Source organism: Lissotriton helveticus, chromosome 12 (genome assembly GCF_964261635.1).
Source record: "Lissotriton helveticus chromosome 12, aLisHel1.1, whole genome shotgun sequence".
Classification (NCBI taxonomy): domain Eukaryota; kingdom Metazoa; phylum Chordata; class Amphibia; order Caudata; family Salamandridae; genus Lissotriton; species Lissotriton helveticus.
This window is the reverse complement of record NC_136073.1, coordinates 828,085,571-828,100,273: the sequence shown is the minus strand read 5'-3', so window position 1 is coordinate 828,100,273 and position 14,703 is coordinate 828,085,571. Positions and strand designations below refer to the sequence as shown.

The 14,703-nt window shown below is 41.3% G+C and overlaps 1 protein-coding gene across 4 annotated transcripts in view; it reads right to left on the bottom strand.

Annotated features, from left to right (window-relative positions):
• ELAVL1 (ELAV like RNA binding protein 1) overlaps window positions 1-14,703 on the bottom strand; it is a 94,208-nt gene that overhangs the window by 14,996 nt on the left and 64,509 nt on the right. For 2 of the 4 annotated variants that reach the window (XM_078670419.1, XM_078670417.1), the window contains 3 exons: window positions 14,249-14,352; window positions 5,669-5,822; window positions 65-290 (listed from right to left, as the gene is read on the bottom strand). In XM_078670419.1, coding sequence (XP_078526545.1) covers window positions 65-290; window positions 5,669-5,822; window positions 14,249-14,352 — 484 coding nt within the window. Of the gene's footprint in view, window positions 1-64; window positions 291-5,668; window positions 5,823-14,248; window positions 14,368-14,703 lie in introns of all 4 variants that reach the window. The other 2 variants (XM_078670415.1, XM_078670418.1) reach the window with 1 other exon arrangement.

Here is a 14,703-nt window from a genome sequence, read left to right as displayed (position 1 = left end):
ACTACTAAAATTCCAAAGCAGCAACATTTCTACCTTGAATACTCTCTTGGGTCTGTAAACATACCTGAACCTTTGGGCCTGGTGGTGAACCGGGCCTCCAAATCTTCTAGCTGGTGACTGGTATAGCTGAGAAAGAAGTGCCATGTTCTTATTCTGATTGGGATTGGCAGCAAACTTCACAGTAATAGGTTCTGATGCGCCAGGTGGCTTATGACCATTGTAAGTCGAAATTGCTTCTTCCGCTTCACCCCTTTTGTCAAATCTGATAAAAGCAACCCCTCTGGATGAACCTGTTAGAGATAAAAGCAGGTAAGGGTCCATGAGCAAAGTAATGTGCTAAAATCAAGCTACATGCATACTGAAACGCCTGCTCTAATATCTAAATATATTGGTTGAAGAACATCTTGAAAACCTCAAAACACACTTTTACATACACACCTCTTTGTAATCAGACCTTACCCTCTTTTTACAATACAAATACTGCCTCTTCAGAGAGTAGACGTTAGATTAGAGCAGAGTACAGAGGTTTGCTAAAATTCTTTTGGGAAAGACTGAGTCAAGACAATGATGAAGGGGCTTTGTAAAGTGTTCCGTACTGAACATGAAGTACTATCAGTATGAAAGGGTAATAAACTTCCATGACAAACAAAATACCAAGAGCACACAAATAAACATAGATGTTGAGTACAGCTCTAGAACACATTTTTGGCATTCATGTTTGAAAGAGCGCCCCAAAAACATCAGCAGTTATGGTATACAACAGACTATTTTTATTGAAGGACCCAAATTAAACAAACTACACAGAGAATTTATGAGTGGATACAGTGACGGGTGATCTTAAAAAAAGACCTCTGGTAAACTTAAATTCAAGTTTACTTCCCAGAGAACATGTAATTTTTTTACAGCAGTGTCGTAGGGTTGGGTGTAAACATTCGTCTTGTATCGAGATGGCTACCTCTAACAAGAGGCGTAGAAACAATGGTTTAAGAGACAGGTGATATGTTCCATGATTACGTCTTGATGCTTCCGTTTTTTTCCACTTATTCTACCAGGTAAAGTCTGCATGGTAGATAAATGTTTTTATGGATGGGCTAATCCGACAAATTCTCTTCTAGCCTAAGGGCAAGATACCAGAAAATTATGCCACGGAAGGCAAACTAGGAACCCAAAAAAAAAAAATGAAGATTTGGTGCAAAAGAACCATGCCTCATGTTATTCACATGGTATACTGCAACCCCTTTTTCATCAGCGTATTTCTATCCAATGAAGAAATGCTAGTCTCTGCAAAACATTCTACATTTGATATCACCTATCTGCACACAATAGAAAATATAGGAGACTTAATTCCAAGTACATTATCAACGTCCTTGTAGAAAAGCAAAACAGTTCTAAAAAAGGACTTCTTTAGGCATGCTTCAGTTAGTATAACTGGGCTGCACCGGGCAACATTGGCAATCATTCACAAAATGCTTCAGAAACTGCATGTTTATTTTAGGTGTTTGAGCATTCCATGCGCAGGTGTCTCTTCAGAAAACCAACAGAAATACAGCTTCAGCATGGTCTCTGTGCTTACGATATGTATAATTTGTTCTGCTGGAGGAAGGATGTGTGCCTGCTAAAAGTTCAATTTGCCAGTCTGTTAGTGGTTGTACCAATCTATTGTATTCCTGTGTTTCATAATGTAGGACTATCTCCTTAATTAAATATGTACAGCTATGACCAATAAGATGCTTTAAGTAGGGGTTTCTAGTGGTGTTGTACTACCGGATAGATGTATTGGCAGTCATGAATTAAACACTTAATCCAACCCTATAAGTAATGCTATTCAATGAATGAGTGTGTCTTTTGTTCCTGAAACATTATAAAAGGTTTTTGGGGGAACAGTCAATTTTTAGTTCATTTTGCTACTACTTGGAGATCAAGGAGCAGTGATTTTCTGGGCTTTTATTTACAGGGACGTTTTTGCCAGACTGCTAGCTAACTCACTTAATTTATTCACTAACTACTTTATTTCTGTCACGATACATTTTTTAAATAAAATATAAGAGGTTAACTTTAGAATCTTACGTGCACGTTTTAATAATAGCCTTGGACTAAGTCTACGAGAGACTAAGTCCCATACATGCCGAATGACCCTTTAATGAACTGTCAACATCCTCAATGCCGAAGAGAGATGGGGAGGCAAAGATGCCATCGTAGGTAGTACGTCCTTTATTACTGACAGAGGGGTAGGTCAAAGATCAAAGCAGTTCAAACTCATCTATTCCAGTTTCTCCTCCATTTGCTTTTTGCTCTGCCAAGATAGTCTTATCTTGTCTTCTCTTAAGGATCTATGAAGACCAAGAACGTCACTATTATAAAGTCTACACTAAAGACTGAGGCCCATACATTAAAATGTGCCCCAACCACTTTTATTGCACATTCATTGTTTGCTTTGTGATAAATATCTGCGTGTTAATTGTGGTCCATGAGGATTTGGAAAGGAGCCACATTTAATTCCCCGAAAGCTAGAGCCCTGCAATAATTACAGCAACCACAGAAAACCGAACACTAAAGAGATGATTGTAATTGGACAAAATAATGGGCAAGTCCTATGGAGAACCTAAGAGGAATATGTCTCTTGGGAGGGAATGGAGGGGAGCACATTTCAACACCTTGCAGTTTAAACGTATAGTTTACCGGTCGGTGTAGTTTTGCAGCTTGGAGGGGAGCACATTTCAACACCTTGCAGTTTAAACGTATAGTTTACCGGTCGGTGTAGTTTTGCAGCTTGAAGACTTTCTGGATTCACTATGCTGTGCATTATTCCACCATCTAGTGGTTGGGTACGGAATTGTAGTTTTTTTTTCCGCAGCCCAGGTGGTACTCTCCACCTTCTGAGATGCGCTGCATCCACGGTCATCACCTACCTGAAGACTTGAGATGTGAAAGTAAGACCAAATGGAAGGACCAGGTTTAGGATCAGACGCTAACAACCGTCCTTTCGTTACCGACCAGTATTTGGCTACCTACATCTGGCCCTTAATCTCCCCGTGCCTAAAATGAAAGTGTGCCCTCATGTAACGTAACTGGTGTATGTAAAGCGCTCTGACAACTGATTCGGTTCTAGTTCGCGCTATATAAAACTGCAAAAAAAAAAAAAAAAAAAAAAAAAAAAAAACAGGACTAGCATCCCTGACCCAGTTTCTGTTCAAATCCACTGAACCCTTTTGAAGCAAGGATTGGACCTCCTGTAGGAGAGGCAGAAGATGGTGTTCGAATAAGAAACCTTGTTCGGGCAGAAAGGGTGGGGGAAATTCCTGGCAGGGTAAGGCGTTCCCCTTTTCTACAGTATTTAATACCCACTGTTCCGATATGGATTTCCACAGTTGAAATTGGCAAACCCATTCTCCCAGTGGTAAAGCATGCACTAGGATGGGAAAACTAACTAGAGCTGCTTTCTTGTGATGTTCGCAGACGAGGAGGAAGATGGTGGAAGGGACACTCCTCTGCTGTCTACTTCTGTAATGCCCTCTATAACTTCTATAGAGGGGATTGGATGATTGCCTGGTATGGCTACTTTCCACAAAAGGAGAAGTTCCTTCCAAAACCACGGAACCTCCTTAACTGTATGTAATACTTGGGCAGAGATGGAATGGCCAAAGAGCTGGTTGTTGCCTTGCTATCTTTATATGTTGTCATTCATCAACGAGAGGGGGAGAATGAAACACCAAGTTCTTGAAACCAGAGTCTCAGGAACATTATCTTGGGAGACCCTCAACCACACATTCACAGTTTGCGGTGTAAATTAGCTCCACAGAATGTGGTTTGGTGGATAGTGTCATCATTGGGTCTGTCACTTGAGTTTCCCGTTTTCCAAGTGACATCATAAACTCCACAAGGAAGGAGACTGGATGTTGACATTGGTGGGCAAATTAAAATCATCTATCCTGTAGGTAAATACTGAGGGAGGAAAATAAGGAGAAGACTAAAAACAGGTCGGTGTTATGTGGATGGGTCAGTGATCCACGGCAACTAGTGGTCAGGTCGACATGCTTCGGCCTGGAACTGCCCATGTGGATCTATGGCCTTCGTCACGACCGGAAGCACGAAGGCCTTACACTTTAGGACTTTGTTAGATGTGCAGATAGATGGGCCAACTCATCACTCTTCCTCAACAGCACACTTTGCTCAAGACAGAACATGGTTATATGGCGCCATCTCTGGCCTAGAACTAGGAGGAAATTAGAAGAAAAAATTAATAGTAACAGTTATATATGGCTGAAAGCCAACTCACCTAGTGAGATACTAATAGAAACTATAAGTAATGATATCACTGTTAATGGTTTAGTGGTACTGGAAAAACATGCATGAGTGGGGAAAAAAGGCTGTTAGCCCAAGGCTAAAGGACACATCGCGACTCCCCTTCTAAACAAACCTCTAGGTTTGGGATCAGTGTATGGTAACATCTCTTATTCTGGACTGCACACACCTTAACCACATTGGTGCTAAGGCAATTCCCGCTGGGTGCTGAAAAGCTTTGAAACCCATTGATCATGACAAGGTCAACTCGTCATTAGCACAGCTCCAGTGTGCCTCATGACGAGCTGACCTTGTCATTAGCATAGAAGGGGTTAAATATCTTATCGGTTAAGGACATTAAACAGAAAGATAGTAAGTTCTTAGGTAAGGTCTCCCCAGACCATTCTAAGATTCGAGTGGAGATAGGCAAGCAGCAGCTCTGTGAAGGACAGTTTTAAGCCAAGTATGTATAACTGACAGGAAGTGTACTTGACACTCAGTGGCTCTTATTTATATATTGCCAAGTTTAACTTTATTCTCCCTAACTTACCTGTAGGCTAATACACATGTCCTTAATCCTCCATTCCATGATTTAATTTGAATGTCTGCGTAAAGTAATAACCCATTTTTTTTACCAGACGTTTTCTATGTTTTTTAAAAACAGACAGTAGTTTCTCTCCTGCCCAAAATAAGACAATGTGCTAGCAGACATGAAAATTCAGTGAGGTCAGAAAAGATATTGAAGTAGTAAGAGCAGGATTTTGATGGGATATAGTTTAGCAAGAGGTGTTTTAGAAAATATGTTGTATTGTGGCATTTGAGAATGTGGTGTTCAGGGTTCTGGATGACAGCTGGCTGATGTTTAGATGTTTCTCACGGAGGATGTTGGATGTTTCTCACGGAGGATGCAGGATACTAAAGTGACATTGTTTATAGGCCTCACAGGTATTTATTACGGCATATTGCTATCTAAAGGTTACTTTGGTACTCCCAGATGTATGACAAGCAATGAGTCAAACAAGTGAATCTTTAAAAGAGCCAATGCAGAGAACGTCCTTCAAAATACTCCTAAAGTGTTAATCAAACTTTTGTTAATTTAATGTTTTGTGTACACATTTTAATCTATATATTAAAAAAATGAATTTAATTCAGGAAAGACCTCATTGCAAGTACAGTTTACTGCTCTTAATAGATCATAAAGCAATTATGTATTGGTAATCTATTACTTTTAATCATGAACATGATGGGAAGCACACTTCAACTCATATATAATATATAAATACAGTACTCTGAAGTGAAGATTTAATAGAGTGACGTGCCAAAAAACTCAACTTCATATTTAAAAACTGCTATGCCATTTTCCAAATTAACAGTTTTATGAGCTTACCTGTGGCTTGATCTACAAGAACACGAGAGTTAATTATACGTCCAAATTGTGAAAACATGTCTTCCACATCCTTCTGTGTCATCGTCCTTGGAAGGCCACTAATGTACAAGTTGGCATCTTTGATATTTTCTGAACTCGGACGGGCAAATGACACCTTGAAAATAAAGTGTCAAATAAAAACTGCAAAACTTGCAAGGATAAAATTACATGCATGATTTGGATTTTATTAATACCATCTTTTTATTTCTACATTTTTCACAATCACTGGGCAATGTGCTCCCTCTCATAGCACACAACTGCCATTTCCCACTTCATTTAGTGAGAGCTTTACATAGAATGTTAAGGAGACATTTCAGTGGGTCAAAAAACAGCAGACACCTTTAAAGTAAAGCAATGCACTGCTGTGGCACATATTCTAAAGATCGGGCTTATGTGTAAGATTTCTGTAACCATGTTTTGATGGGTGTTTTAAAACGGGGTACTTGTGTACCACAGCTATCACCAATGCTTAGCCTTTAAAACCTATATATAAGTCTTTAGTTTCAATTCATCCCAGCAGTTTTCCACTGTGCTATTTTTTTTTCCTAAACATTTTTCCAATTTCATCCTAGAATTTGAGAAAAATAAGAGCAGCAGCTATTGGCAGTCTACAGTGCTTGTGCCACAAACTCTAGCGCCTCATGGACAGGATTCTCTCCATTAGCAAATATGCCAGTTACCTGTAAATATAGTTTTGTGTGTTACTCTTATAGACTGACTTTGTGGCCATAATTCAGCCACTCAGTGGTTGGTTTTGGAAGAGTATGTATTTTTTCCCCTATGGGCAGCAACTTGGGTGGAGTCATATGGTTCATTAAGACTATGACCCAAACAAGACTTCCATTTAAACGTTTTTGCATCTTCTCCTACCATCACCAAGTTGGAGAGTCACATTCAAATCTAGAAGCTTCAAGTTACAAACCATATTCATAAGTAACTGGTGTCGTTTGCAGTATGAAATCTCTTCTAAATTCACATGCTTGCAGAGATTATGTAATAGTATCATCTGCCCTGGCGGAGAGTCTAATAAGTGACTTGTGCTAGATAACTTTACAATGGTCTGGCCTACTATGAAGTTGTTTTTGCTGGAAAGTCTACTCAATGTTTTGAGTTTGGTAGAAGTGTAATTTGTCGAACATGATGCATCATTACGAATGTCTTATTGAAATTGCCAATAAAGGCCAATATCACATCTTTCTTCATGTAGCATAAGCCTTTATTTCAATTTCCATTTTGCAACCGTACCTTTGTCATCTAGAGATCCGAAGTAGGGCCCAGTGGGGAGGGGGCAACAGAAAAACTGCATTTATAAAATGTCCAGCAATGAAGTGCACTACAAGGCTGATGCTTCTAATACACTGAACCAGGGTACACCTTGAAACTATGGTCCTTTGCTTTCAGGATAATCTTTTAGAAAATAATTTCTACAACTTAAGTGCAAAGAACTTGTGCTCTGTTTAGAAGGCTTCTGGAAGAAGTTAGTTGAAGCCAAGCGCCAGTGAACAATAAATTATAAAAGGAGTGCAGCAAACCAGTCCTAGCTAAATGAAACACCTATTGGGCTACAGTTTATTCCTAGCAAGAGACCGAGGTGCCCATGATCATGGCTGCAAATACAAAGCAAGCAGTCCACAATATTGTGCACAACAGGCTTAAAATGCTTTGTTAAAGGATTTCCAGAGCCTGTTCTATAAAGGTGAGTTGGATTCAGATTTAGCATGTTAATTTATGTGCATAGTAGACATGCCTTGAAACAATCTGAGACATGCAACACTGCTTAACTCTAGGTCTGTTCTGCTAAAGGAGTATGACACACCAGCCCTCCAGAATTGCTATTACATACAACCGGTGGTTAAAATGTACAATGATGTGCTGCACTATTTGGATCAGAGAGCAGAGCTGGCTATGTAAGTTCTTAAATCTGAGTGAGCTACAAGTCTCCGAAATATAAAACTGAGGTTGCGATCAGATTCGCATGTCAAATTCAGTATTTTGCTGACACTGGGCCACATGAGGAGATTTTGATCCAGTCCAGTCGAAACTTATGGTTTAGTATGTCTGACATTCATGCAAAGGTTTCTTTACAAGACAATAAAAATCAAGACGCCTAATGGATGGAACAGTGTTTTCAGCATTGAAGAAAACATGGGATACTGAACCTACTTAAGAAATGACTGGCATCAGTCTGCAAATGGGAAAAGCAGAACTTAAGGTGCCTATGCCCAATCCCACAAATTGCACATTGGTCTAGAGATCAATTAACATTGTTTCCCAATTTGTAGAATAACTCAGATGTGACTAACCCAACATCGTCTGAAGGAAAGTCAGGATGTATGTCCTAAAAAAAGTCACCACACATTTAACTGGTTAACTTAAAGCAACTGTAAAACTTCTGAAGATCCTGTGAGATTGTATTAAAGATATGCAGATATGGGTATTATTATCCTTGTTTAAAATGACCAGGAATCTTTTTGACTGACAAAATAATTTTTCCATTTGGATTCATTTGTTCAGATGCCTCAAAAAAGAGATTGTCTTTGAGATCTCATTACTTTTTGCCCCAGTCCTGATAATGCAACACATCTATAAAGCATTTTAACAACATAATTCAAAGTGCTTCTTGCAAAAGTATTACGATGTTATTTTGACCCTTGACCCCAAAGAAAATGCCAATGCTGATAATTATCAAATAAATGAGACAGGCTGAGGTCTGTTTTAACCAGCGATGTGGTGGAGGCAATTGTTGGTCTTCCGGAAGACCATGTACCATCTGTGTTCCAGTAGGGCTACATTCCAACAACATTTTTGAAGCAAGATGGTCTTTAGACCCGAAGAAGTTGCAGTGGTAGTCATTATCCTTAGTATTATTTGTCAAGCGGCATTTGACATTGATGGCTGCTCAGAAAAAGGCTAATTACACATAAAAGCTGGGTCTGTTTCACTGAAGACAGCTTTGCCAATGCATGCCCAAACATTTATTTGTGGCACTATCATGTAGCATACTTGAGTGGTATGATCATATACAATACATGCAGGGACTGCATATAGTTCGTGCTGGAGCAATATAAGCATTAGTCTCAACTCTAATCTTTAGTAAGAACTTTTATCAATTTCTGCAGGTGTTTTGGAAGGTCAAGGTAACCACACCCATGTTGTGAACATTTAAAAGACACTTTCCCTGTACAAATCCGTTAACACTTGAATGAGGGTTTTGTACTGAGCTGGTGCAAACTTGGCAGCAGCACTTCCTTCAACATTTGTGGTTTGTGCCCATGAAATGTATGTCATAGGGAAGTAATGGGTATACTTTTACAGTCATGCTACACACACAAACACACACACATATATATATATATAAATACACACACATATAACACTGACATGGTTACAGAATCATACCGCTAGTGGTTTAGGCACTAAACACTCACACTAGTAAAAGATTAAGATTCAGCAGAATACATTTCTTGTACACAGTGATTAAGGTTAACCTTAGTATGGTCAACTAGGGATCTCTCTTGACAACCTCCTAACCCTTAAGGTACACATCAATAATTCTGCCAAAGGAGCCCTCTTCACTCTCCGCCACCTTAAGAAAATCAAGCCCTTCATCCCGATCGATGATTTCAAACTAGCAGTCCAATCCCTTGTGCTTTCTCGCATCGACTATGGCAATGCCATTCTCACCGGAATTCCCAAGATCCACCTAGCACCTCTTAAATCTGTGCTTAACCTTGCAGCTAGGCTTACCTCAGACTGCAAGCGATTCGACCACATATCCCCTGCCCTTAAAACCCTTAAATGGCTCCCCATTGAAGGTAGATCCACTTACAAAACAGCCTTCATTACACACAAAATTCTCCATCAGAATACACCGACCTACCTCGCTAGCAAACTCACTAAAGCCGGTTGCTCCCGTTCCTTGAGAAGTACTAACACCCTCCTTCTTATCCCCCCCCTTCTAAAAAAGAAAACCACCCAGTCTCGATCCTTTTCCGGCAACGCTCCTTGCATTTGGAATGCCCTTCAAACTGACCTTCGCTGCAACCCTTCCAACTCTAGTTTCAAAAAAGAACTCAAACTACATCTCCTCAATAAATACTGGGGACCCTAATCCATATATGTTCTTTTCCACTGGCTACATCTGTTCGACCCTAGATGCATTCGCCCTCTTTTTTTTTTTAGCCTTACTCGCCCTTCCTCCTCGTCACTTCCCCCTCCCTGTTTACCACCTTCACTCCTCCTTGCTCCCCCCCTTCCCTTGTCCACCCTCAGCCCGCATCCCCTCCAACCCCCCCCTACTTCTGCCCCTCCCGCTTCTCTTCCTTACCAACCTAACGGACCACTAACCTCCCTATCCTGACCCTGCAATTTTTCCGGCTCTTTTCTCAATTTGTGCCTTTTGATATTTTTGATTGATCACATCTTACACATTTTGTTGTGCTTATTTCCCATATTTATCATTTTGAAATGTCAGGCGGAGACTTATATGTTGTTTATATACATTGATGCTATGTATGTCCCCTGTCTTATTGTCTCTAAAATGTAAAGCGCTCTGATACCCCCGGGGTCCAGCCAGCGCTATATAAAACATCTAAAATAAATAAATAAATAACTTGGTCATGGAATGTTAGCTGTCGCCTCATTCCCAGAGAATTTGCCTGGCCTGCTATTGTATACATTTTGCAGAGGTCATGAATAATTTCCCCCATTATCCCAGAGTGCAAAAGGCAAGGATTTGCACTTATACAGAGAACATTAAGGATTAACTTATTTTAAGATGTTGATGTTTCTGCTTTTCTAAGTCTATATCTTCCATGGTTCTGGTATTTGTTGTTTTCAATTTCAAAAACTGCTGGAGAAATTGTGGACACACCGACACAAATACTGGTCTGTCCAAAACGTTAGGCAAAGAAGAGAAGTTAATCAAATTAGCAATAGAGACCACCTAAAAAAAGATCCTGTCCTTATTCAGAAAACAAGCAACGTTAATACACACTCCGAATATTGGTAGCAATGCAGCATTAGCATCTAATAGTGAAAACTCTGTCTCAATATTTTCCCTTGCTGGTTAAAATTGTTGGCAGGGATCAGAGTATGGAGAAAGAAACACCTCTTTTTTAGGTCGAATCCTAGCGTAAGACTGCGCACATGCCCAGTCTCGCTGGCGAGATTTAGTGTCATCAGGAGGGTTCACTAGCGGGCTTTAAGCCCCGCCCCTCTTTCCCATTGGCCGGCGTCACCGTTCATGCTAAACGGTGGCCAGCCATTGGGAAAGAGCGCCCTCTGATGTACACTTTTCTCTTTTTTGCCAGTCCCACTTGGACTGGCTGCCCAGACTTACTGCTGGCGTAAAAGGTTTGTTATCTTCTTTATAGGTCCAAACAGATGGCCGCATAAAGAAGATAATAAACCTTAAACGCCAGCAGGAAGTCTGGCCGAGCCCGTCCAAGTTGGACGACAGAAAAACAGAAAACTCTGGGTCATGGCGAGCGCGAGCAGTTGTTAAAATAACTTGCTCAGCGTACGAAAAAAATCTAACTTCTTATTTTGCATCTAGGAATATACAGAATGTTATTTTAAACGATTCTCTTACCCAGTTCTCTTATAATAACGTAACTATATAACGCAGCAATTACGATGAACCTGAGCGACTGATTTACGACAAAAATAGAGAAATCACATGAATTTCCACTGAAAAACGGCACAAGCCTATGTGTAATACTTCAATGTAGAGCCGTTAACCAGTGGCTAGCAAGTCGATCCTCTTGGTGGCCACCTTCCTGACTGGCTGCCGGCCCATGGGGGCGGAGCACCGGGCGGCGAGTGAGTCCTTTCTCTGCGTCGGCGGCGGGGCTGCCGGGTTCGATGCTCAGACCTACTCGCCCTGAGCTTTCGGGATGGCGGAGGCCGGAGTGGCCTCTATATGGAGAGGAGTGAACCCAGCCGGGCAGAGCGGCGACTACACGCGGGCATTGAAATCCATAAACAAAAGTAAGAGCAATAGCTGTCCAGTCTCCTTCCGCGCACCCTCCCTCCTTAAAGCGACGTGTCCCTGCAGTCCCATACTCTTAGGAGGATTAGCACCATTTGCACCTATCTTATATGAAATCCTTACACAGTCATCATGAGCCCAGGCGCTCATGACGAGGCGCTAACCTTTTAAACAGACACAAGTTTCACCTTATTGTGCCGAGATTCATGTTTTTGCTTGGTTCGTTAATTATGCACAAACGGGGAGACTAAGGCGGCCTTGGCGGGAACTTTATTAAAATCACCGGCGCGGCCGACGTTCTTCAAATATAGTCTTCCTATATTTATCACATGAGGTGATAGAAGGCTCCGTTACTCCGAGAGGACTGGAAGGGCGAGGGACACAGGTGCTTAGAAATGAGAAAGTGGCTAATTATGTTCAGTATTAGATAAAGTGAATTTCATCCGGGATGGATGTCACTTCCTAGTTGTTTAGGTAACGTGGCCTTACCGGTACCAAAAAGCAGCGGAGCTTGAAAGAGCAGTTTCTTCTCTGTCCGGGGCCCTAATACAGAGCTCCACGCAGGCTCGGCGCTGCACCTTCCCGTCCCACCTCCCTCTCTGGACCCCACAGCCCCACGAACCTCCAGCTTCCAACGCATCTGCCCTGCTGCCGGCCTCCCCCGATGGGACGGCGCTGGCCTATGGAAGCCTGATGATCATGGCGCTGCTGCCCATCTTCTACGGAGACATGCGGAGCGTGACCTGCACCAACAGCAAGGTATGGAGCTTAGAGGGGTATGGTGTGGTGGGAAGAGAGTTGCCTAGCCATGTGTGTGCAGGATATAAATAAAGGGGCAGTCCAAAGATTGGGATGTGGGCAGAGTTAGCCAACAGAGAGAGGTTAGGGGGGGAAACCTGTGTGGTTACGGGAGGAATGGTGTGTGGGTTGAATCAGACAGTGCACACAACTGTCCTCCAACATGCAGAAACTCATTCCTCATGTGGCCTTCGATTGGAGGCTATGTGGTGGCGAGCTGCTTGCTGCGCACACCAATAAAAAGAGCTAAAATGCTAAAAGGCAGGTAAGTGGTTAGTCTGATAGACTTCCAGCGATGAGCACAGCCTGCCACAGGAGTATTCAGCAGGTCAGTTTCCTCCATTTGGGAATGACAGCTTGGCAGAAGACCCCAGGAATTCTTTGTGAGCCTCCCAGTCTGAAATTCAAGTTGACAAAGATTTCTATTCGAAAAACTTCCTGACAGATAGGTTTTTGGAATTAAGGGCCAATTCACTAGTCTGAGGTTAACCCCTGGTAAACCCCATACACGACTTTCAACCCCTCGTTCTCTCCTAGATCCTACATCCTCACTTGATCTGCCACGTCGCCCCAAGGTAAATCTTAAAAGCTTCCTAAATTCTAGTTATTGACAATGAATTCAAGGAATTCTCTGAGGAACAAGTTCCAACAGCCACAGAGGAGGACAATACTGCGTAACTAAACCGCAGTGCTAGTTAATTAGCCTCCTTGCTGTCATTAGATTGGAAGAAGGGAACAACATGAGTAGAAAGTATTATTAATAGTCGTCCTTTCCAAGCAGCAAATGAACACAAGGCCTTAGTGTCCTCCGTAACATGGTCACCATAGCTTCCAGAGGGTACGCTTGCCCATTACTGTTCCTCCTTCATGTTGCTGTTCCCAATTTTAAGACCAATCAGAAAGGCTACTATGTAGAAAAAGCATTGAAAATGCAATAGGTCTCACCTTTGATTAAGTTAAAGCCATTTGCTAATGGTATTATATAGCAAAGTAAATGGCTTTAACTTAATGAAAGGCGAGACCTATTGCATTTTTAATGCTTGTTAGATACATTGGATGCCTTCAAACATTGTTACTAATGCTGGGCAGCATATACACCAAAAAAGCATACCCTGCGTCTACATGGAACTCGATACTTTCATAGAAGAGGCTGGATAGCCTTATAAATACACTTCATAATCAAAAGGTTGACAGGAAATACTGTACACAGCCCATGCACTGTGTAAAGTGCATTAGAAGAGCAAGTATGGAAAATGGGGTGTGTAATTCTAATATTTGGGATGACTTCCTGGAAGGGTATACTTAAGAACTAAACAGCACTGCTCATGTGCCAGAGGATGGGTCAGAGTTTGTGCCAAAGACTGAGGACCTCTAAATACCCAAAAGAAGGGGAGTGGAACTGGTGTGAGTGACTCAACTTTCATTTTGTTGTGGATTAAAGATTTTTTTTTTTAACAAGACACTTCCTGTCCTGTCTGCAGATCCAGGTATTTAACCACTGAGTGGATGGTAGAGAATAACAGAGGTCCAGCAGTAGAAGGATGGTTGAGAATACAGCCTATCAAAACGTCACTACTTGCACCACAACGGATGTTAGAAAATAAAATCAGACTCAAGAATGACCACTTACAGTTTTGAAAAATAGAAAAGCACCATGTCAGAAAACTGCATCTACATCCCAAGTTTAAAAAAAATCAGAATGGAACAACGCATTTCCAAATTTTATAAACAAAATTTGCGTCACTGGTTACCTTTATTGTCTTTGACTGAAGTCTCAAGCCATTCAAGGTGTTAATTGCTCTTTCAGCATCTTTTGCATGAAGATAGTTCACAAAGCCATATCCAAGGCTGTGCCCTGTAGGGGGGAAATCTACGAATTAATAGATTAATAGATTGGCAAAGGTTGTCCACCTACGGTTGCAGAATTGTAGGACTAATATGCACATCTTTGCACTTAAGGTGAATGCAGTATAGAGATTCACGGCATAGGTTTGTGTAAATCTATGTATCAAGTAAAGACAAAATGGTACTTAAAGCACAGAAAACGTTACTTTTCCATCTACATATAAATATATGAAAGGTTTAAAAACCCTCTGATGCATGTATGTAGCAGACTGAAAATAAGGGCAGTTTTAAAGCCCCTCAAAGACATGGATTAGGTGGAGCACTCACAACAGTACATGTCCAAGCAAAACAATGCTTACTA